We start from the raw sequence: 25,521 nt of genomic DNA, 5'->3' as shown, positions 1-25,521 counted from the left end.
GCAGACTTTATTCAAATAAACCATATCACTCCATGCAGCACAGTCTAGCCAATGAGGAAACACTTGGGTCAGACACAGCCACTGACGTTAGCACAATCATCTGAAATTACAGCAATGCGTGGTGCCGTCAGAGCACAGATTTCTAAATCCCCTGAAAGGGCAGGTGTAAAGGGTCAGGTTAGTGCAAACAATAACGGTTTGGCAGGGGATTTAGTTACATTTGATCATTATGAAAATTTGTCTCAGATCTCCAGGTTTTGAAAATATATAACAGGACACTAAAGTGTGGAATCTAAAGCATCCTATATTTCTGGTACATTCAAATCAAAGACAAACGCCAAATCAGTGATACACAGAAAACAGTGAGCGAATATTTAATACATTTGCATAATTTAGGTTTTAAATTTTCATCTTAATATTATTTTTCTGTCTGAGCACAGAAATGTAATGAAAATTGAGTTTATTTGAATGTACGACAAAGCCTCAAAGGAGCATAATTTCACTTCAGTGACTGAGTGATTGTCTTGTACTGCTGTTGGGGAATACTGGCCAGCTGTCATAAGACACAATATGAATCAATAACATATAATCAGCCCTAATCTGCCGTTGTATATTAAAAAAATACTACTTTTGCAAATTAGTTAATAAATAAGTGAGTGCACTTAACCTAATCACTAGGATATTATATTAGAAATCTTTAGCCTGACACTTCATGAAGCCCTCCATGTATCACTCATTAATATATTTGGAAGCAGTTTCTGAATGAGCACCTAAAAAAAAAAGTTGCAGACAAACACTGAGTCAGAAATTCACAAAGTGCGCAATACATTCTTTGCAAAATAATTTAGCCTCAATTCAACCACACGAAACACTGAATTTACCCCCAAACAAGTTTTACACACAGAAGACACAGAACCGGCATAGACAAGTGCACTGTGATGTGGACAATAACATGATTAGTGATCCGTGAGAGACAACGTGGAGTCAACAGAGGGAGAAAATGCAGATATAAAATGTTATTTTTGGAACTCTGCATATGTTTTTGTTGTTTTTTGTCATAATTTGTGACAGTGTAATATTTACCACTGTTAACTGGACTGGATTCTTTGCTGCAGACAGAAGGAGAACTGCCTGTTAGATAAATTACTCCACTTTGCCTTTATGACATTTTACATCTGCAAAACTCCATCAAACTTCAGTCCCAACTTTGGTTGTCATTCAGGGATCGGAGTGGACGACCCCTTTTCCAGCGTTTTGGTTAATGACTGGCCTCCTGCAAAAGCTCAAATGTCAGTTGCGTGATGTGCTGCCATGCTTGCTGGATGTGATGTGACTCAGTAGAGCGTGCACAGATGGCAAAGCGCAGGACAAAGCGGCCTGAGAGCTGACAAGGCACCAGATGGATCTCTCTGCTCTTGGTGATCCTTTTCAGCAACTCTTGGTTCAGTTCATTGGAGCCCTGAGAGGAGAAAGCAAGGAAGAATTACACCAGCTAGGCTTTGTGCCATGACTATTTAATAATTAGGTGACTGGATTAAAGTAATCACAGTCTTGACAGTCAAATTCCCATAGACAGGGAGCTCTGATATATATTTACTTAGAAATGCATTGCTAGCTTTTCTAAATAATACCCTCAGTGTTATTGAACTATTTTGTCTCCAGTTATTTAAGTCCACATCCTGACTTTCCAGGCTATTTTTCAAAATGGCATAAAAAAGGATTTGTCTTTAGCTGTCGTGTGCTTGTTGTAGCTCTGTTACTAATACTCTAAATTTTTTAAAATATTGTTTAAATTATTGAACACAAAGTTAAAGAGAGTTTCCTCCAATCATTTTCAAAGTTCTCTGACACTTTATTGCACTTTCTCCAGATTAAATAGGTTTTGGTAACAGTTTTACACCTGTTGTTGGACACAACTTGCAGTGCTTAAAAATGTTCTTTAAATTATGTCAATATTAAATCAGTGATTTTAACAATTATAAGAAGAATTTATCAACAAGATCAAAACATGAGTTCACAATTTACTTAACTGTAATGTTTAACATGCAATTTAGTTATCAAGAAGTTGCAACATGTGAAACGATTTCAGGAACAAAATAAACTCGGTTGGGATTTTGCTCCAGGGAAAGTGGAATTTACATAACTAATGTAGGCTATTGTTTTAGTATTTTTAAAATTCACAGGAGAGACAGAAATGTCCTGAAATCCTACCATGTACCAGAGATCTTGATGAGTGAATTTAAAGGTCATTTAAAAGGACCTTTTGAAAAGAAAATCTGTTTGTTGCATCATGTGATGCTAATATGTAAACCTTTGAAGTTTCTAGGTGACTTTTTTTACTTTTTGTGACCACTGCAGAGATCAGATAATACTGTTGGGTGCTGTTACCTTGAGCCTGAAGCAGACCAGTCCCAGGACAACTTCAGCACAGATCTCAAACCTCTTGTCTGCTCGCACCAGACTCTCAAACTCCTTGGCCAGGGCCACTTGCTGTAACAGAGGATGTGAATTATTCATAAATTGTTCATGAAATGTAAGAGATTTATTGTAAATGCAAATAAAAGTGAAGTGTTTTTTTTAAACCAATAACCTTTTTAAAGCATTTGCTTTAAAACAAAAAAAAAATCTTTTACCTGCAAACAATATTCGCTGTAATTGGTATTATTTTCCACTAGATGCCAGTGTTGTTTGTTACATAGCCTCGTGCTTTAGGCCAAAGAGATTGGAAGACTTTTTCCTTGTCATTCTTAATTAAAACCTTTCGTTTTTCTTAGCAGAGCATCACTGCTTACTGTGAAGTAAATGCATTCATCACTAACTGCATTCATCTGATTAAACAAGCATGCAGTGTGATATTTCACATTAGAAGAGACAATTCCTGGTGAGCTCATATCAGACAAGTTCAAAATTTGTACTCAGCACCCATGAAATAGCCTTTATCAAAGTCTGCTCTGAAAATGTCATCTCCCTCATACTGATTTTTCTAAACACTGCACTTATCAAAGATGCTCCTAAAGTACAATTTATCCACTCAAGATCAAAGACTCTGCTGATGCATGCTGAAATGTGCGTCAATACAGTTATCCCAGTTATATCGTTGAGCTTCCACTGAACTTTTCCAGCTGGTAAATAAAGCCAAACCTCTGGCATAAATGGCCAACAATTGGTTGACCGCCATCTTGTTTCTTAAGTCCCAGCAGATAATCCAGTATCACTGTATTTGATTACAAGCTAAACTCCAGTGACCTCACTTCCTGTCCTACTGCTGACTGTATGCCAGGCAGAACTTTTTGTACATGCTATTCATATTTTGCGGTTTCAGATGGCTGCAGGGATCGATTCTGCTCCTGCCACTTTATTTGAAATGGAGCGTAAACACAAAACAGGCTGATTTGATTGACAGAGCAGACTGGAAGAAGAGAGAGCGAGTCAGACAGGGGTCATGCATCAAAAAGAAAAGATGAAGAGAAAAGGCATGTGCAGGGTTGGGAAAGGAAATGTAGTTTTAAATAGAAGATACAGGACAGACATATATGACTGCAGGGCTAATTATGCCGATGAAGAGATAGACGAGGAGGGAGGGCAATGGCGGGACTTTAGTGGTAAGGAGGATTAGGAGCAAAGAGTTCTAGGAAGCAGGAAGGCGAAGGTATTTCCCATAAAGGCATATATGATGTCCTGAAGTGCTTTTTTTTTCTTTTGGAAGTGACTGAGATGCAGAGAAGGGGGGTTTGACAGATAAATGGAGATGACACAGCAAAGTGAGACTGATACCAGTGGCACCACTGTTGGTACAAGGTTAATCTTTTTACTATATTGAGGATAAGAAACACAGGTTAACAGGGTTACAAAGCCTAAATTAGCACTAACACACTGCTGCTTCTTAAAGTAATTGATCTGTTATTTACATCAGCTCTCACACATTATGGGGAATAATTCTCAGTAATCCCTGCACAGCTAAATGAATGGAACGGATGAAATCCATCCATGCTCTTCTGTTTTTCTTCTGACACACAGTCAGAGAGACTTTATTTATCCCCAAGGGGCAATTAAGATAGCCTATCCCACCTGTCATAGGGTGAGAACCTGGAGAAAACCTACACAGGAGAAAATATACAAACACCTGGATTCAAACCCAGAACCTTCCTGCTGTAAGGTGACAGTGCTAACCACAGCACCACAGCACCATCCACGTATGAAAACATATATTTGAATTAAGAAAAAGTCGAATAAATTATCCTATTACTTCAAATTTTGACCACAAATGCCACAAATTGAAGAAACCCTTCACACCCCCAGGAACAGACACATTTGCCGATGCTGAGTGAGAGATCATTTTCCTGCGTGCTTACCTTGCGTATATGAGCTTGCAGACCTTTGAGCCCATACATGCGAAAGACAAACCACATCTTCAGTGAGCGAAATCTCCTTCCCAGTGGGATCTGCCAGTGCTACAGGACAGAATTGGATAAGGAGAGAAGTTATTACCAAAATGTTCAAATCATGATTATTAATTATGATAATAATTCATCTTACCCGATAATCTGTGACCAGTCCTGTTGAGAGAAAAACAGATAATGTTGTCTATTACATGTGCACAGTCTTAATTTTAAATAAAACCCCTTTAAACTACTCGTGTCAGCCAGCCTGCTTCCTGGTTAATAAGAATCGTAAGTGCAGTCAGTGCATTTCTAATCACAGACTAAACACGTTTTGCACAAACAGAATAGGCGATAATGGCATTTTATAAGATTATAAGATTTATAAGACACAAGATCTGTATTTTCTGAATGTAAAGCAACACACCACAGATCACAACGACTTAACAAAGCTCCAACATTAAAACAACCCTTTTAAATTCAAAATCTATCTTCTATAACAGCTGCTTTTTGCTATTATCTTAGCGTACTCTTGATCGTCCAGGTGTTGCTGTCACTGCACTCAGTGCCTCTATCTCACTAATCACAGGTAGCTCATCTCTGCAGAATGGATGTCTGTGTTAGCCTGCGCTAATAACCACTAATTAGATTGAAGAGTCCAGAGTGCGTGAGCAAACGCTTTTGTAAGGTGCTTCACAGCGGTGGGAGGCACTGCAGCTCTCAGTCTTTCTCTCTGTCTGCTTGACAAGTAAATTACAGTGAAACTCTGAGCCCATCTGCAGGCTATAGGAGAATTTGCACAGACACACAAAGTAGAAGCAGACAAAATTGTTATATAGGAAATTCTTTGATTATATCTTTATAGTTTTTGTTTTTATTCAAGTCTCCCAAGACAGGACCACAGTGTACCAATGGAATTTGGACATAAATACTGTTGACTTCTAGTAGGATATAAGTGAAAAATATTTAGTTCTGTTAACCCACAAAACAGTCTCAGTCCCACTGAATAGCTGCGAGCTTTTCAGTGAAAATAACTACCTGATTCCTGGTTTTCATGTTTCAGGTAAAGGGGTTCCATTTTAAAGGCTCCAATGATGTCTGCTCTCTCCTTCACCCTGTGGACAGGTGTTGACAAGACAAAAACGGCTTAATAAGGCATTAAGCTCTAAAAAAAAATGTCCAAAAATCACACTATTTAAAACATTTGTATCAAAATTGAGTGTTTTACTTTACTGGTGGGGGTTACCCAGAAAAGATTTTTAGGAAAATTCCACTTCATTTCATCAAATGAGTTATTATATATGGTATAGAAATAATACTTTATTAAAACTTGCCTTTAATGACCTTTTGGCTTTTTGGGGGGGGGATTTTTAAGGAAATCAGCATGTGCTTTATGAAACAGTATGGTTTCCTCTTAATAGTTCCTGCATAATTTGGAAATGAGCTTTGGTTCATTATCCTGTAGGAGGAAACTGTCTCCAGTTGAGCAGTTTCAGAGTACAGGATGGGACCGTGATGTGGTCAATTTCCTTTCGCTATCATATTTTTTCTTTCATGCCTATTAAGCAGTGTTGGGTAAGTTACTTTAAATTAGTAACTTGAGTTACATTACTAGTTACTTCTCTAAAAATAACTCAGTTACTTGAGATTACTCGTTACTTTGAAAGTAACTAGTTACTAGGAAAAGTAACTTTGGTTTTACTCAGAATTCTCTTGTTAATGTGTTGCTTCCTTCTACTGGATACCAGCCAGATTGCCAGTCTTCTAGCTTGCTTACTTGCCACAAGTGCACTGTGCCACCTACCAATAGAAAGGAAAAATAATGTGCACATCTCCACGAGAGAAATCCCACGCCTGAACCGTCGTTGACCGCCGCCATGATTCTAGCCTGCTTTTTATATTCATCCAACACAAAACTGCAGTCGTGGTGCTTTTGATTGTACTCAGAACTTGGAAATTCTGCCTTCTGAATAGGAAGATGTAGGTAACTCCAGACTGCAGATGAGCTGCATACAGAGCTGGACTGGGACAAAAAAATAGTCCCGGCATTTTGACTAGAGAGACCGCCCGCCATTATAGGAAAAATCATAAAGCCTTTGAATGAAAATAAACACTGTTGTGACAGTGATGTACACTGTTCTGATGGTATATATGTATCAATCTATCAATTGTTTGTTGTAAGACTCAGATAATTATTTTTTTTAAAAAGCGAGACATTTTAAATGAGAATAATAAAGAAAAGTATTTCCTTGTGCCCCTTTTCCTGTTTTTTAATAGCCCTACCTGGCCCCTGGCAACACTTTGCTAGACCCGCCCCTGCACAGTTACCAGCTGTCAGCTACGTACACCCTAAAAAGGATCCTGGTGTTATTTGTCTCTCAGAAACAGTTCATAACTTCCCTTCAACTCATTCATGTCACCTAAAAGAGTACGAGTAAACCTGTTTCTCCATCACCTGTTCAGCTCTGATGACTCAGTAAGGACATCTCCTGGTTTCATCTTCATGTTTCCCTCTCACCAGATAACCAAACTGATATCATGACCAGCAGCTTTACAGCTGTGGCATTGTTACTTCATGGCAGCAACAAACATCAGCTGATACTAGAAATTAATATTAAATAAATTCTAACAACAGCTGATCAAGCTTAAACGTGTGTGCTGTTGTTTAACGCGACATCCGCTGGTTTCCTCTTTGCTGGCGTCAAAGTGGGCGATAAATAAACAAGAGAGAAAAGCAGATCAGCTGATCATTGATCAGTTTCGTGGGTTGAAGTAGAAACAGGAGAGAATGAGAGAAGAAGAAAAGGCAGCTGTGCAGCTTCAGCTTTGTGTCTTTTTCATTGTAGCTGAAGTCCGGGACAAACTGTGTTCCTTTTCAACCTCAGTGACGAAACGTGTAATATTTTCTCTGAATACCAGACGATTCTGTTTTTTTACGGACGGTTGGCAACTGTAATAATTAACCGTATGAACCAAATAAAGTTCAACATCAGTAACATAGCACCCACCCAGCTGTATAGAAACTCCGTCATGCTAGCTCTAGCACGCAGTACTGAAATAACCCTGTCAGCATATTCAAAATAAACTCCACCTAAACTTGGTTTATATCTGACTGATAGACTGCAGGTCATAACTTCTTACCTGAAGTTCAGTTCACCTGACACGCGGACCGGCTGACAGTTGCCATGCTGACTGATTCAAAGGGGGTGGTTCTCCTCTTGCCTCCCTTTTCCTTCATCCACCTGCTGGCCTCCACCACTTGCTAATGTTATTGAATCTGTGGAAGCTCACTGATATCACCACACACAAAGTAATGAGTAACTAGGTGCTATCTAAATCCCAGTGTTACGTAGTTAAATACGTTCCTGGTTTTGGCATAATAACTAGAAATTACCGTGATGTGTTACAGGCACAATAATAACGTAGTTACTGTAACGCGTTACTTAATAACGCGTTAGTCCCAACACTGCTATTAAGTGATTTTCTCAAGCATTTATTCATTTATTTCATTTTGTAACTTCGCTTAAAAGATCAACATCCTGATATTTCCTGTTGGCTTGTTGTTTTGCCGGTATGATTCAGTGAGCCTGAGATTTTAAGACCTGTTAAGTGTCTGTTTTTGAAACCAGAGACTCTGAAGCACTTTTGTAGTTGCTCAGCTGTGCACCTGAGTGTCCCACTTCTCCTTCTATTCTGGTTAGAGGCAGGTCCTCAGTTTTGTCTAGTCTGGCATCTTCATGTGTTGATATAATGGAACGCTGGTTACTGAAAAAACCTCTGTATGTCTACATATTTACAATAAATACATGTGTGTGTATTATTTGGGTATATATAATTATATCCATTTTTATATATAATAATAATAATAATTCCCTATATATTCTATACCCAAATTTGAGCCAGCGCACAGGACTTCTCTGAGAAGTCAGAAATTAATCAAACATAACATTCGATCACTACACCAGAAATCCTGAATGTGGATTTATCAATAGCGGCACTTTTTTTTCACCACCATGTAAAATGCTGCTATTAGCCCATCCTTGACTTGTTCTTCCTCAAGATAAGCAGTTTACTGTACATTTACCCGAAGACCACTGATCATTTTAATTTTTTTACATTTTCTGAGGGGTATCTCACATTTCTTAATGTAACTGTGTGCAACAGTGTTGCTTTGCCATTTTTTTCTCTGGTGTTCTTAAACAGGAACTGATCCTGTTTTCTTACAGCAAAGTCGTATGCACTCTTTGTTAGTGTAGCCATGTGAAGCTGAGACAGCCGTATTTTGCTCAGAATACAATTTGAATTCCTGTGTTTTTAAAATAGTTCTAAAACTTTTACCCTTTTTAATAATTTCCATGATTATATAAATATGAGATTTTTGATGTGTCCTCAGGCATTTACACCCTAAACAGGACACCTTTTTTGAATAAGGTCATTTTAATGATTTTAAACAACAGTGTCAGACAACTAAAACATTAGGCTGTCTTATTGGTAATATTTTTATATTGTCAACAGTAACAGAGTACGAGACAGGCAACGGAAAAAGTTTTTTAAGATCCTCTTCCTCTAACCACGTGTTGAGTTTCCAACTTTTTCCATCTTGTGAAACACATGTCTCGTTTTGTGGATGCTGACAGAAGAGGCAGGTGGAAGGCGTGGGTCTATTTTTACTGTGCAAATGACTGAGGTGTAGATGGATATCAGTAGTCATTGTTACTTCATGGCAGCATGTGTCACTGTGAGGCGAACTTGAAAAAAAATTCTGGAACAAAACAAAACAAAACAGTACTGGATACTATAAATGGTGTGTGTAATGCTCCCTTTTTTACCCAAATAATACTTGTTTAACTATTGCTGCTGTCATATCAGGTGTGTGTTAGACATCTTACCACATCGCAGAGCAGTCAAAGTTGACTAAAAGCCACTTGTGTGGGTTGAAGTTGAAAGAGTCTGCAAACTTTAAGATAAAACCAAAAAGGTTAGCCATGAAGCCACAGTGCTAAATCTTTCACTCACATTTATAAAGATCAAAACAAATCAGCAGAATGTCAGTTTAATATTAAAGTACTGAAGTTTGAACAAAGTGATCGGAGACCAAAAAATCCTGTAAAAATTGTATTTTTGCAAAACGCGCTCACTAATACACGTTTATTTAGTGTTACCAGTGCCAAGAAAATCCTATCACCAACATAATTATCTAGACTGAAGGTGTCACAGTGTATTTGAAATGCGAAAGAGGAAGATCCAGCCATCAAGCTCACAGATACACTGGAAATAACCCTTTCCTGACAGGGCTTATTCAAAGAGAGACAAACCAGTCTTAATCTGCTCTCATCTTTTTGTTGGCTATCTTCTGTAATATCCTTTTCCCTACCTCCACAAATGCAATAAGACAGCGCAGAGAGACAATGTGATATAAACCCCTGGCTGACAGTTGCCATGCTGACTGATTCAAAGTGGGGGGTGGTTGCTTCCTCGTCCCCGTCATTCATATCCTAGCAACCATCACTTCAGCAGGGCTGCTCTCTCATCCAAAAAGGACCGGGCTTCCTCTCCATGGCCTCATCCAGTCATTTTCACTGACCTCATAATGATTCAAAGTTATGCAATAGAACTACGGTGCTATAAATGAAATCCAACTATTGTTACATGTAGCTTAAATACATTTTTTTGTCAGTGACATTTATATAATATTAGAAATTATATAATGATGTGTTACAGGCACAAACCCAAAACCAGCACTAGAAACAGCCACACTGAAAGAGAGGATGAAACAACAGCTGGTCCTTTTACAGTTAAGTCTGTTTTTTCTGTGTCTCCACCAACATTGTTTGAACTTGTGTGTCTAATAAACAGTGATATATAAAGGTCTAACGCTGCCTCAGGAAATTACTCTGTCCTTATCTCTGCGTCTCTGCACAGCTTGGGGAGCAACAGCTGCCTCGGCAGCCTCAAAAGGCAGATTGATGCTCAGCGGTTTATGCTGATTGTTCGGTCTAACACTCAGCCCTGCACACTTCCTCCTTGACATTAACGTTATGCCCTTTTCAGACAGTATACGGTTAGTGTTTGCTTTCATAGATGAAACGGCCGATACTACACGTGCAATCTGGCAGGATAGGTTTAGCACCGCCTAAATTTCTGACCACAATTAAACCACATTAATCACACGGAACCACATTAGTCACTGTACCGGCAATGATTAGAGTTAAAATCATGCTGTGCCACTTTTGTGTTGGAGGTTCTTGTGGCAATCGTGATTGTAGAACCTTGAACAGGACTAAAACATTGCGGCTAAGCTTCGTCATGGTCTTAGTGCACTACATGAACATGAAAACTTGTACGTTTTACTCACCTCAACACCGTTCAACAAAGGTCTAAATTCTGGGCAGATGAATGCGCTCCCAGCATACGCCGCATCAATGTGCATCCACATATTTTCCTCATTACCTGAACAAGAAGAGGAGACGTTATAAATGTTTGAAAAACAAGACTGTTTGTCAGTTTATTTCTAACTATCTGGGGAATCGTTAGAGTATAGATAACTCCTATTACATATACTGGACAATCATAAAAATGAACTGAGATTATTCAGAAAATTGACTTTTTTGTTCTTTCTCAGCAAATTCATTAGGTGCATTTGGCATTTCTCTTCCTGGTCTTATTAAATCAAAGCCACTCTCAATGTGCTTATAAGGATTTATTTGTGTGCTACAAAACAGAAAAAAATGAGTGTGTGCAGCAGCGACTTGTTGACTCACATAAGGGCCCCAGCTCAGTGAGGTGATCAAAAGCACAGGAGGGAGTGGTGCCCAGCGTTGCACAGAACTGAAACATACAAATAATGGACACACCAAAGTGCCGTGTCTCCTGTGTTTCCAAATTTGACTGTCACAACTGTTACACATTACATTTCAATAATTTTATCCAAGAAAACAAAATACAAGTCTGTGGTGCAGCTGCTGTAACACATTGCTTTCATATCAGTTTCTAAAACATAGATTAAAGATAGATTATCATTCCTGACACAGCGATGATTCAGAGCTGCTGCCTTCTCTTTAATATTGTTCACTGATAGTGATCTGTAGGTCCAGATGAGCCAGGGATTATTGTCCTTAACTGGATAGACATACATATTCAACAGAAACAATGTTATCCTTCAGCAGAAGCCTCAGGGTGTATAGAGCTGCATCACAGGCTAATTGTATCATTGTGGCTAACAGCTGACAGACTTGTTGCTCAACTGCTTGTAAGCTTTAGTAGCAAAAGCAAAGCAATGACAAACGAGAATTTAATTCCAAACTGTTAAAATGTATATTTTTTGGTTGCTGTATGTGTCTTTCTGTGTGATAGTTAAGTAAATGCATGAGGAGTTTTGTCTTTTCCTACATAGAAAGGGATGAGTCCAGCTGCTTTGTCCTCCTCCACCATCTTCTTAAGCATTTCCTTTCTGACAGCATAATGGTTATCTGTAGGCACCTTCCTCATCATGACTGCTCCAATCAGAGCAGCACGCTCCACTGAAGAATGAGCCTTAGGACAAAAGAGATCCAGCTCAAGTGAGAACAACAATTCAATCAAGTTCTTGGAACACCTGCTCCGCTTAGTAGCTGCATAAAGCTACCATGCAAACAGCTAAGTTCAACTTTATGGACACAAAATAATTTTATCTGATTATTATACAGGCAAAAGGTCAGAATAGGATTGTGCACATGTCAAGCCTCATAGCAATTAATTGCAGACAATCAGCTTATTAAAACAAACTTTAATTTGTTCAACACGGAGCTGGTACAATGTTAAGTGGGGCTGAGTTCAAACAACAAAGTACTATAAACTGCACTGTATGAAGTCAAGTATCATTGTAAGTGACTCAAAGTAATTTAGTCAAAATTAGCTGTGATGTAGTTTTATGCCATTTGATTCATGCTGTAAAATTTAAGTAACACAAACTAAAGATGAAGATTTATTTCCTGTGCTTAATTTGTTTTTGGCTACCAGTGCGCAATACTTAACAGCACAAATCAATCAATTTTGAATTACCTACAGGAGATTACCACTAAACAGATAACTATTCACTTTGAAAAATAAAGCATATGTTGGATGGATTTGTTGCTCCTGAACAGGCAGTAGACAAAAATCGCTGATCTCCCTGTAAAGGTCTGTGTGGCCCTCAGGCGACTCCCTAACACAATCACAAAGTCAGCCTGGTATTAAACCTGATCCGAGCGTGCTACTGCCTGGCTAACCCTCTGTCTTTCTAAATTGCTGTTACTGACGTAATCGCTGCCGTCACATGGACTGCGGTTTAACTGAGTCCACTTGAAGAAAATCTGTGTTTGTAATGCATTTCATTTATCTTTATGTCACAGTTGTGTAATTTAATATATCTGCAGGTATATAATTTTAAGCTGTTTTGAAGTATAGCAAAGCTAATAACTTGCATGTGAACTTTAGATAAATGTAAACACTGTGACAATGGTTCTTCACAGTTGTAATAATAAACCAGCAAATATTAAAATGGAAAAAAAAAAACCCTAAAATGTAAGTAAAGTCAGTAATTTTGACATGAATGTAGAATTATGGACATGCATCAAGGCAAGTAATATGGAAGTAAAGTTGATCATTTTGATCACATCAGGAGTTTGCATCAAATAACAGAAGAAGAAGAAGAATAGTAGAAAGTATATGTTGCTCTTACCTGGTCAGATGTGTATGCCACCAGCTTGGAAAGGATTTCAGACTCGGATTTTTTGGCATTGATCGCCTGGACCCGTCTGACTGCTTTACAGCGTGCAGCGAGCAAAGACATCAGGGTGGCCTCACTGGCAGTTCCCTGTTGAAGAATTAAGGAGGTTGTGAAGCAAAGCCTTGCTGCTGTGGATGTTATTTGACCTTAAAAAAAAATCAGATGCTATATGGTTGCCAGTCAACGCCAGTCATCCTTTTGTTTACAATGGACTGTTGGAGCTTAAATATTGGTTTTTAAAGGCAGGGTTTCTGCAGGTGTTCTACAAATTGTCCAGAATGTTGCTGCTGTGACACCAATTCTATCTTCTTTGCACTGGTTCCCAGTTTAAGATTTTGTTGATCCGTTTCTTAGCTCTTAATAGTCCATCGCCTCCCTTTATTATTGAACCACTTCATCTGTAACTGTTAGATCTTAGATCAGCAGATCAGTCCTTACTGACTGTACCTGGGTTCAGGTTAAAGACAAAAGGAGAAGACAGCGCTTTTTTTTTTGTGACTTTTGTTTTTTGAAAAGTGTGATGTAAGTAAACTTTAATTTTTTACTTGTAAAAAGAAGGCATTTAATTATTATTTATATTTTGTTTTAGAATAATGAAAGCTATTAATAGAGAATTTAATTTCCATCTTTAAACCCTAGAAGATATGTTATGCATGTCTATATAGATTTCAATCTGGGATATCTGTGGTCCTCTATGAAAATTATTTAATGATAAGGATGATAAGGATATCTCTTTTGTTAATGAACTTTGTCGGTAGGAAACTTTGAAAAACTTTGTTTGATTAAACATGTAAGTTTTTGTGCTGGTGGATAGTCCCTTTGACTGCCTGACTCATGTCTGGACCAGAAAAAAAAGAAATTTGGAAATTGTTGTTTGAAAATACTCATCAGCCAGCCAGCTGATACAGTGGCAACTGTTGGAGCTGGATAATAATAAAGGGAAGCATGGCTTCTAAGGTGTGTGGAGTCATTATCACATGGAGATCAATGAAATGTTCAAATCACCCAATCAATAGGCACAAATCAGCAGAAAGAAATTACATCAGTGGTTTTTAATCAAACTTTTGTCTCTGACTAACTCAAAGCAATGAGTGTGAGGCTTGAAAATCACTTGTGCTAGAGAGCTTGGTAGAAGGCTTGGTTGAATGTGATTTTAGGATTTTGGACATTCATATAGATCAGTAACTGGCTACAAGGACATCTGAAATGTGAAGATTTTGTAAATATAATAATAACAACGCAACCTTTCACCAGAAGCATATTGTAAGTATTTTCAGATATGAAGGCAGGAAGCGCTAACCAATCACAACTCTGAGAGCTTGTGCAATGTAGTCATCATGAAGGAGTTTAAATCTTTCTGCCTAGTCAGCTGGTAAAACTGTGTGTAGAAAGTTGCCTTTTTATTTTAAAAGGCTTTTAGATAAAGGGTCCCTATTCCTCTGTAACTGAACACACCATGTGACAAACTATATTATGAGGCAATGTGGAAATCACTTTAGGCTTTGGGACCATATCTGAATGCACTGAGTATCCTGGTTTGCAAATATATCAAGAACTTTGGCCTTTAAAACATAATCAAGTGTACTTCCTATTCATTCTCTTATTACAAATCACTACTAGGAGCATGAACACACAATGGGTTTTGAGCCACTTGGGTTTTACACTTTTCCAGCTTTCATACACTCTGCTGTACCAATAGGAAAATGTAGCCTTTTATTTTTCATGTATATTTGAGTCTATCTTTATCAGCTGAAAAGAAGAACAGAAGCCAAGATGTAGTACTGCTAAAGATGAACTGTGTAGTTTTAAGAATTTAACATATTTTGAAATAAATGTATAATTGTCACACACACAAACTTACACACACTTTTTTAAACTGAAGCCATTAGTCAATTAGCGCATGTAATCTTTTTAAGTAGTATTTTTCTCTGTCATTCTCATGATTCATACGGGTTAAAAAGGGAACTCTAAGGTCAGCAGAGGTTTTTTTTTAACCATCCCACTTCCCCTTTGTGTTGGTATAAGGTTTATAATAATAGGTCTGCAACGCGCTGTCACAACACTCAATTAGCCTTGCTGCAGCGACAAGAGCCCCATTCGTTGCCATAGTGAGCTGGTAAGCCGTGCTAAAAAAGGAGAGAGGCAAGACAGAAACAAAAACACGATGAGCCAGATGAGCACGCACACAAAAAACACGCCCTCACACTCAGGTGGTCACAATAGAGGAGGCATGAAATGATCTGTCATCAGAGTGTGCTCTCATGCTCCACCATTCAACATCCCATTAACACACACACACACATATATATAGAGTGTATCCTCAGCTATTGCTTTCTGTATTTCTGTCGATGGAACACCAAACTAATGCTTAGCCTTTTTCCACACGAAACAATCCCAGCACCATCATTGTCATCTCTGCCTGCCTGTGGATGACACATTAAAAGGCAATTTCCTGCCAATTTTCTGCTGGATTGAACCAGACGGAGGCAGAGACAACAAATCAATAGCGTAAAAACTGGTGATGAATATGAGCACAGAGGCAACCAGGTTATTTGTATATACATAAAGACTTTCAAAGTCAATCTGCCCCGAAACTTTTAAACAATAATATGTATAAAAGTGTCAGTTAGAGCCACTGATCCTCAAACTAGTGTTAAAATATGCAGAAGCTGGTTGGACTCCTTGATAGTGGTAGCCAACCAAGTGTTTGACCAAAGCACACATGCAATGAACACATACAAATGACGGTTACCTGAATGACACCACCTCCACGGCCATGTGTCCCAGCTATAAAACACTCAGGCAGCTGAAGCATCTTCCCAAGCCAATCTAACATCACTGTCTCCAGCTCGGTGCAAGCTGGGCTGGCAGCCTGAAACCACACGGCCAAAATGCAAATGAAAATGTCAAACACTTCAGAATTCGCATATAGACATGGACTAATTTTGAAATGCTGAGTCAGATACAGGAACACAGAAAGGTTTTAGTTACCCAGGAAAATCCAATGCAACCAATAGCTCCACAAAGCATGTCGGCCACCATGGCAGGGTAAGAGGATGCTGCTGGAAAGTAAGCAAAGAAGTACGGGCTGTGCCAGTGGGTGACCTGGAAAAACACAAAACATAGTAAAAGTGGTTATCTAAATTATTCTTATTCCTTATTTTGAACAGCTAATTGACCATCCTACATGGCACAACAGATCAGCTAGTACTTATATCCTGCAAACCCTTTAAAAAGCTGAAGCTTTAACCAGCAACCAGTTTTTACCAGATCATCTACTAAATTTAAACTGCTACGCCAGAGTTGCCTGTACCTCAGAGATATCTAAATTACAAATGAATACACGTATACCCCAAAAATGTATATAATATATATATATATATATATAATATATATCCAGCTGACCCCTGGCATTATGACCCTCTCAACGTCTTTTATAATGTCCTCGTAGCTTTCAGGCTCCAGTGGTGCCTCATTGGGGATTAAAGAGCGAAGATATCCTGGTTCCAAATCTGGGTAGACGGGTCGCTTCTCTATGTTTTCTAGGTAGTCGGCCACATAGTCTACCATCTCTTTGCCTCTGCGTCGAAATTCTGCTGCGTCCATGGTACAACTGTAAGACAGCACAGACACTCATTACCTTTCAGTTTTTGTTGTTGCTTTGACTGCTTGTAAATGATTTTGGTGTGTTTTCTCATTCAAATTAAGACACTACAGAGTGGTACCAAATATTTAAAAGAGCAGCTATATTGGCGCACACAAGTTTAAGGTTTATGATGCTAAGTTATGTCCTGAGTGTTTGATCATGAGGCATTTAAAATACATAAAAGTAGTTAAAAGTTACATTTAGTGACTCATTAATAAATACATATACGCTCACACTCACTCAATCATATACACTTTATTACCTGTACTGGCTTAGACCCTCTTTTGCTTTCATAACTGCCTTAATTCTTTGCTGCACAGATTCAACAAGTTGCTGGAAACATTCCTCAGAGATTTTGAGATATTCATATGTTTAAGCACACAGTTGCAGCAGATTTGTCAGCTGCACATTTAATATGTGAATCTCCCTTTCCACCAAGTTGTCCTCTTTGATTGAGAACTCGATGTGTTCAAGAAACCAGTTTGAGATGACTAGAGCTTTAGGGCATAGTACGTTATCCTGACAGTAGTGGTATGGTATCTGACGTAGTCTTCTGCTGCTGTAGCCGATCTGTTTCAAGGTTCAATATGCTGTGCATTCAGAGATGCTTTTCTGCAAACACTTAAATAAAATAAGTAGTTATTTGAGTCATTGTTGCTTTCCTATTAGCTTTAAAGTGCCTTGCCATTCTCCTCTGATCTCCGGCTTCAGCAAGGAACTGTAACCCAGAGAACTGTCTGTGTGCCTAAAGGCTTTGACTTGTCGTCATGTGATTACACGATTAGACATTTGAATCAGTGATTATATGTACAGTATATGTACTGTACATACTGTATATAAGCACACACATTCTGGATGGATCATGTATATATCTACCTGCTTCATGTATATATCTACCTGCTTAGCACTTTTAATTTTTATTTTTATGTTTATTTAAGCGTTGTCTGACAGTATGTTTTGCACTAAGTACCGCAGCAATTTCCTAATGTTGTAAACCTGCTCAACATTTGGCAATAAAACCCTTTCTGACTCTGATTCTGATATATTTGTCTCATCTCAAACTCTAATTCTATTTTTAGAGACAGCTCAGGGTTCAGTATCTTAGAATCAGCTTGGCCACCTGAGCATTATGCCTCAAAACTTGATTAATCCTGGATTTGTGTAACCACACTCATTCATGTTTTTCTGATTGTTTTCTTCTTTTATTTTAAAACTCAGTTTATTGAGTTTTTCATAGGGAATAGTTCTTCCATTGAATAATCGTTACAGATGTTTAGAGTCAAACAACATCCTGGCATCTGGATTTTTAACATGGGTCAGACATGGATCCCAGGTCCTTTCAAATGGCTTAATACAGCATTACTGGCCAGGATCACCTTAATTTCTTCCAAACTGAGAGAATAAAGGACCTCCCCAATTCAGCCTGTATACAGTAAGTAGGTGGGGCTGGAGATTTCCTGTTTAATAGCATTAGCTTTCTGGCCAGCGGAATTGTGAAAGCTTTTAAATTTAGCAGGAGTGAAAGTAGTCTCAGTGAAGAAGGTCACTCTCTGAACAGGGCCGTCATGGCATTAGGAGTAATGTCCCTTCCAGTTAAAATGGACGACGTTTAAAAGATTTCTGACCAGAAATCATGGCCTTTTTCGCATAGAGGAAACACAGCATCAAATATTTTGCTTGCTGAGCTTTAGCATAGGGAGCTTGATGTAGGATCTGACATGGGACAAGATTGTGTCTGTTCATTCTGACAGTAAAATGAGAAATTCACTTTGTATTTATCCTGGCAGCCATGGAAAGATTTAGGAGTAAGTATTTCTATTTCTATTTATTTATTTATTTATATAGCACTTTGGTCAACACCACTGTTGTAATTAAAAGTGCTGTACAAACATACAAATTACGCAATAAAATAACACACAATAAATAGCAATATCAATTAACATCAATGCCAAATAGCTAATAACAAATGAATAAGTAAAAAACTCTCATGCAGTATTAAAAGCCAGTGAGCAGAAATGTGTTTTAAGATAGGATTTAAAAAGGTTGAGGGTAGGAGCCTGTCTAATGTGGAGAGGCAAATCATTCCACAATTTAGGCTCCACGACCGCAAATGCACGATCACCTCTAAGAGCCAACCTCGACCTTGGTGTGGCCAAGAGCAAAAGATCACCCGATCTAAGAGCTCTCGGGAGAATATAAGGCTGCAGTAGGTCTGACTGATACCCTGGGGCCTGTCCATTCAGTGCTTTATAAGTCACCAATAAGATTTTATAATTGATTCTAAAACGTACAGGGAGGCAGTGAAGCGAGGCAAGCACCGGGGAGATATGTTCATGTCTCTTCGTTCGTGTCAAAACACAAGCAGCAGCATTCTGGACCAGCTGGAGCCTTGCAAGACAAGTCTGACTAATGCCTACATAAAAAGAATTACAATAGTCCAGTTGGGATAGGATGAAAGCATGAATTGCCCGTTCTAGGTTTTTAAAAGACAAAAAATATCTCACCCTGGATAAAAGCCTCAGTTTAAAGAAAGACCGCTGTACAACTAAACTAATCTGTTTCTCAAAGGTGAACTTATTGTCAAATATAACCCCCAAATTTTTAGCATGCGATTTGATGAAAGGTTCTAAACTGCGAAAATTAAAATGTGAGGTTCTAGAATTGCAACTTGGTCCAAAAACGATCACTTCAGTTTTATTTTCGTTGAAATTGAGGAAATTAGAGGCCATCCAGGCCTTAACTTCACTGAGAGACTGAAATAAAGGTTCTAGGGAGGCAGAACTGTTTCTCTTTAGCTGAAGATAGATCTGAGTGTTGTCAGCATATGAGTGAAAACTAATATTATATTTCCTGAAAATAAGACCCAGAGGCAACATATAGATAGAGAATAGAATTGGCCCCAGTACAGAACCCTGGTGAACACCGCAAGTAAAGGGGGCCGTGGAAGAGGTAAAATCTCCAATCTTCACTGAGAAAGTCCTATCAGAGAAGTATGACCCAAACCACTCTAATGGAGTGCCTTTGATGCCGCAGTGCTCCAACCAAGAGATCAAGATGCTGTGGTCAACACTATCAAATGCAGCGGTCAAATCCAAAAGCAAAAGCACAGCTGAGTCGCCTGAGTCAGTGGCTAGTAAAAGATCGTTAAGAACTTTTAAAAGTGCAGTTTCAGTGCTATGGAAAGCTTTAAAACCAGACTGAAACCTCTCGAGAACATTGTGACCATATAGGAAAGATTGCAGCTGAACAAATACAATCTTTTCTAAAAAAATTTGACAGAAAGGGGAGCTTTGAAATAGGCCTGAAGTTTGCAAGAACAGAGGAATCGAGATTAGGTTTTTTAAGCACTGGCTGCACAACAGCATGTTTAAAACAGGCTGGCACAACACCTGATTTAAGACTGCTATTATAAATCGCTAAAATGTCAGAACTGACAACCTTAAAAATCTTTTTTAAGAAATGTGTTGGAACAACATCATTAGAGAGACAAAGCCAGAATTAGAGATCTTAAATGGTAAATTTTTAACTGGATCATCTTTTGCTTCCCTTCTAACAGCAAACACCGCATTTTTGCCAAGATTTGGTTTCCATTCAGAAATTTAACTAAATGCATTTAAGACTGAAAGGGCTGTGAGGACCGAGCATGACAGATCGGACAAAAGTAACAAAAAGGTCATCTCTGTACAGGGCCATGCAGATGACCCATGGTATTTCTGATTGTGCCAGGATCATAACAGGATCAGACAGTAACGCAAAGGGCTGCCTTATAGATTAATATAAATGAGAATATTCAGAATTTGAGTCATTTCACTCAAAAGCTGCCTGAGGGGAAATGTATGGTAATATCACCCATGAAACTCATTTTTCCCCAATCCCAATCTACTCTGTCAAACGCCTTCTCAGCATCCAGAAGAAGCATCCAGCTTTAATATGAATTAAAGCTTCTAGTAGAGCAGTTGGAGAGGAGTTATAAACCATACTAACCAGTTGGTTTTTTTAATCAATGAGATACAATCCTGGTTCAGAGTTTGAGGGAGTATGCCTGTATTAAATGACTAGATAAACATCTCTAGCGGGAATGAGACCGCCTGCTTCCAAAAGGTTTTATCAAGTTCAGCCTGGGCTTTCACAGCTTTGTGAAGATTTACCTGCAACCTCAACCTCGACTGGTGTGACAGGACGCTCCAGTTCAGATTCTGATCCAGAGCAGGGGTGTTGAAACTGTTTCAAATGATAAAGTATCTTGAAGCAACTGTTGTTGTGATTTGGTGTATATAAATAAAATTGAATTGAATGACATCAAGTCATTTTGCACCCGAAAAAACATTCCTGTCACAATGTAAAAGCCAAAATCAGTTTTGGGGAATTATCCTTTATTTATCTACATAAAAGGTATCACTGACACTAGAAATGCCAAGTTCAGCAGAAATGGCATCAATAACATCCCAGTTTTATGAAGATTTTAATGCAGAGTCATAAAGACACTTTTATACATAACCCTTTCTTAAATCCTGTTGACTACAGTCTATTTCCCAATATACGCAAAGACAGACATTTAAAAAAAACACTCAGAAACATCAGAAATGGGCACAAACCTGGAGCAAGACCCACCTTTCTGTCAGAAATGTGCTCCAAGAAGATTATAAACCTCCCAGCAGAATCAGAAATGCTTTTACCATGAACAAAGGGAGAACCTCTACAGTATGTATAAGAAAAGCAACATCTCTTAATTTACTGGAAAACGATGAAAGATATGCTTTTTCAACACAGGTTCTTTTCAGTCTGGTATTATCTCTGAAATGAGTTTCCTGCAAGTATAGTATATGACAAACAAGGTGCTGTAAATACTAGAAAACTTTACTGTGTTTGACTGGATTGTTAAGGACCTTACATTCAAGCAAGCGAACTTAATATTCCCACCCATGCTAGATGGTGATTTCTTAAGCTGAGCCATAAAGAGACAGAGATTTCAACATGTGACAGGAACAATAAAAGGAAAAGACAAGAGAGAGGAAAAAAGGAAAAGTACAAAGACAAACAATTCTAAATATACAAGCACACTTAGCACAACAAGAGCATCTATACAATTATGTGTGTTACTGCCCACAATAAACCAAAACAAACTGTAAACAATAGAAGAGACAGCGATGTCATTTTAAATTAAAAAAAAAGAAAAGAAGAAAAGTTACATTTTTTATGTAAATAGAATAAAATAAAATACTAGATATTCAGCAGCAGTATGCTTCAAGTAGAGCACTCCAGAGACAGTAGCAGCATAGCACATAGCTGATGCTACATGCTGGAGATATGTGTAGTTTTAAGACAGAATATTTAGGGTTTTTTTTGCATCTGCCAGAATAACAGCTACACGTATTCCTTTTTCAATCCTGCTTATTTTATACAGACACTGAGCCACAGTCGTTGAAAATGTGCATTGCTTGCACAACTTAAATGTTTGTTTAAATCTCTCTGAACACATTAAGCCAGCCCAAAAGCTCCATTTTCATTCACTGTATGGAGTACAGGCATGGCTTCATAATAGAGTGTCAGACTTCCTTGTTCGTGTTAACATTGAATTATTTCAACACATTTAATTTCCATTTCACGTGTCTCACAGTAACAAGCAAACCTTTTGCAGTCCTACAATAAATGAATAGAAGCACAGGAACACAAGCTTTAAAGACACCGTATTTGAACAGAATTATTGTCAAACTGCTGATTCAGTGCCACAACTGCATATGAACATTGCCCCCTGAGCTCCACTACTGCTATCATTCAACAAGTGTTTCACCCTGCAGGTCTCTGTCCCTTGTTGAGAAGCAAAGCCCTTATCCTTATCCTTATCCCAAATAGGATTAGACATGTTGCATGAATATATGTGTGTGTGTGTGTGTGTGTGTGTGTGTGTGTCTGTATACTCACATCTACAGGTGAGCTTCAGCTTCAGCAGCGGTGTTTGGATAGTGGATCTCTTCCTTTAGCGTCCACAAAGAGACCGACAGCTAGGCACGTGGTGAGTGTGTTTGTGTGTGTGTGTAAGCAGGACAAGAGACATTTGCTCCTTTTATCTTGCCACTTACCACCCTCATCCCACCAACCCCCACCAGACCAGCCAATGGGAATGGGGCTCATGGCCAACGCAAGAAAGACTGATTCACAAGGAGTTCCTGGAGCTGCTATTACCATGTCTCTACACACACATGTACGTTGCACTCGCGCACACAGTGCATACAAACACACAAAAACAGGCACTCAGTCTTTTTACATATATTTTTACCACATGCTCTAAATGTACACAGATATAGACATAAAGACATAATTAGCACTAAAATAATGTGCACATAAAGATAAAATAAACAACTAATAACAAAAATGGTGTTAGTAATTAGTAATTTTATGATAACGCAAAAGTTATCATTTTATGATAACTTTTGCACAGTTAGGAGGTACAAAGGAAAAGCCTTATGCATCCAATTTGAAACCACCGCTAAATAAAGTGGTTGTTTACACAATTTCTTTGAAATCACACTGAAAAATATTATGTTTTTCTAAATCAGCCTGGTGTTATTATTGTTTTCATTTTTGCTCATTATGAGCTGTCCATGTGTGTTACATATATGATGTGGAAATCAACCTGAAATAATTAGAATTCACTACAAGTTTATATGAAGTTGAATGAACTAGAGCACACAAAGTGCTTTATACTAAAATGCTATTCTACTATTTCTATCTACTACATACAGTCAGATCTGTCAAAACGCTTTAATGCTATTACCACTTGTACTCTCTTTCTTTATAAAATGCATCCTGAATAAACAAAATGAGGGTTGAAATACTCCACATCCACATCTTGAAATAGAAGCCAAAATGTAAGCTAATGTGCAATAGCACTGAGGGAAGACAGGAGCTCCTACTCACTATGGCAACATGTAATTCTCTATTGAAGCAGTAAATTATTATATTCTACCTGATCACTGTGCCGGTGGGCATAATCACTCATTTCAGCAGATATTAGTCATCAAAGTGAGATATTTTTGCATGTGTGACATTTTGATTGATACACCTGGATTGAGGGAATTTATAACCATCAGGCGAGAAATGTCATTTACTCGTGAACATGTAACATAGACATTTCTTTGATTTAGTGTGTGTGTGTCGACATTTCTAGGTTGAATAAGCATTAAATTGTCCACAGTGAGTTTTTCAGTTCACCTCTTTCATTCATTTCAATCAAAAAGGGATTCTGGTATCTCCTTTTTTCATGGAGTTTTTTTTTCTTTTCTTAATAGTTTCCTTTGAGAAAATAAGAACATTGCATTTTGCTTGTTAACTCAGTTCAGGAATTTCTATAATACTTCCCAGAGCAGATGCTAACTACTGGACTATACCAAAGAACTTTCAATGCTATTTAGTATGCCAAACCACCCACTGTAAATCAAGAGGGCAGCTCCACCTGGGCTCTTTCAGCTTCCACAAATGTGACTTTGGAATTCAAGGTACAAACCTATTTGATTTCCCCTTTTGTCATTTTTTTCCTGAGCATTGAGGTTGGAGGTTCACTGCATGTTTGACTTTCCCCAGCAGGAATTAGATGGCTCATGCACTTTCACTGGGCTGAACTTATGAGAACCTAACACAGAGTGTCTGTGTGTGAGTGAAAAGATTACATTTCCTGTGATAGTGAAAGAGACAGTTTGACAGATGGTGTCATCCAACCGTGTAAGGTAACAGAAAAGATGCTTATTTTACATTATTTATTAATCATTTGTCAATACACAGATTTTTTTCCCTCTTCAATATTTGTTAACGCACAGTCTAAATGAATGTTATTTACTTAGGGTATTAGGTTAGCAATCGATCTAAAGGCAGTCTCAGCAAACTACATACACAGAAACACTCAATGTGCAGACAAAGCACCTCCTATATTAAAGTCTATTTAGAGCTGTAAGATTAAGAATGTAGATGGGAAAACAATTACTGAATCATAAAGTAATGCATTTGTCACAAACGGTAAACTCTCTCCAGCCAAAGTGTGCAGAAAAAGGTTTTAAGCAAAAGTATAGGCAACTCACCTTGTGTCGGGATGTTATAAAAGTTTCTTTGGTTGCAGGCTGCAAAGCTGCAGACATGTTAATCTTTAAACTTTTTCTTTGCCCATAACAAAACTGAGCCTCAACACATGACTCACAATCCAAAGGGCGTGACAGATGGTGTCAAAGGGCAATTTCTCGATGCTTTTAATGACAGCCCCGCAACTACCAACTTTTCTTAGCACCACTAACCACATATCACATAAAGATTTATTCTGAGATGTTATTGTACTAAATCCTAAGTCTATCAAATACTTTCAGAGACACTTTATTTGCCAGCTCTTGAGCTGGTTGTAGCATTGCACCATCTTCTGGAGTAACCAAGTATTACACTTCATATAGAAGGAATATATGGGTGAAAGCCACCTACCCAAGGCTTTATTACATCACATTTTCAAAGTTTCCAGGAAGGCTTTCTACAAGATTTTGGCACGTGTCTGTGTGAATTTTTGCCCAGTCATCCAGAAGAGCATTTGTGAGCTCTGGCACCGATGTTGGATGACGGGACTGGCTCACAGTTTCGATTCTAGTTCCTCTCAAAGGTGACTATGGGGGGTTAGGTCAGGGCACTGTGCAGGCCAGTCAAGCTCTTCTACACCAAATTCATCAAGTCAATGCTTTATGGACCTTGAAGCTCCTTGTGCACAGTTTTTGTGGTGA

The 25,521-nt window shown here is 38.3% G+C and overlaps 1 protein-coding gene across 3 annotated transcripts; it reads right to left on the bottom strand.

Moving 5' to 3' along the window:
- On the bottom strand, nt 1-24,918 carry ddc (dopa decarboxylase). 3 transcript variants are annotated; one of them, XM_031742701.2, is made up of 14 exons: nt 24,844-24,918; nt 16,531-16,738; nt 16,117-16,230; nt 15,878-15,997; nt 13,078-13,212; nt 11,769-11,912; nt 11,141-11,207; nt 10,735-10,829; nt 9,269-9,336; nt 5,418-5,494; nt 4,537-4,556; nt 4,353-4,451; nt 2,389-2,490; nt 1-1,459 (listed from the first exon to the last, which is right to left on the bottom strand). In XM_031742701.2, the coding sequence occupies exons 2-14, from the start codon at nt 16,729-16,731 to the stop codon at nt 1,259-1,261; spliced, it is 1,443 nt and encodes a 480-aa protein (XP_031598561.1). In that variant the 5' UTR covers nt 16,732-16,738; nt 24,844-24,918; the 3' UTR covers nt 1-1,258. The 3 variants fall into 3 exon arrangements, with proteins under 3 accessions (XP_031598561.1, XP_031598560.1, XP_039474970.1); XM_031742700.2 differs by lacking the exon at nt 24,844-24,918 and adding an exon at nt 22,694-23,078; XM_039619036.1 differs by lacking the exon at nt 24,844-24,918 and adding an exon at nt 17,034-17,312.
- Nucleotides 24,919-25,521: the final 603 nt, after the last annotated feature.

This window comes from Oreochromis aureus, linkage group 11, assembly GCF_013358895.1.
Source record: "Oreochromis aureus strain Israel breed Guangdong linkage group 11, ZZ_aureus, whole genome shotgun sequence".
NCBI lineage: Eukaryota > Metazoa > Chordata > Actinopteri > Cichliformes > Cichlidae > Oreochromis > Oreochromis aureus.
The sequence above is the reverse complement of the archived record's forward strand: the minus strand, read 5'-3'. Positions and strand labels throughout refer to the sequence as shown.

Coding starts and splice junctions, on each gene's coding strand:
- ddc (XM_039619036.1), bottom strand. CDS start 17,065: ATGAAAGCAAAAGAGGGTCTAAGCCAGTACAG. Junction 16,231..16,530: donor AGAGGGTCATAATGCCAGGG/GTCAGCTGGATA, acceptor GTGTTTTTCCAG/GTCACCCACTGGCACAGCCC. Junction 1,460..2,388: donor TGGTCTGCTTCAGGCTCAAG/GTAACAGCACCC, acceptor TTCTCCTCTCAG/GGCTCCAATGAACTGAACCA.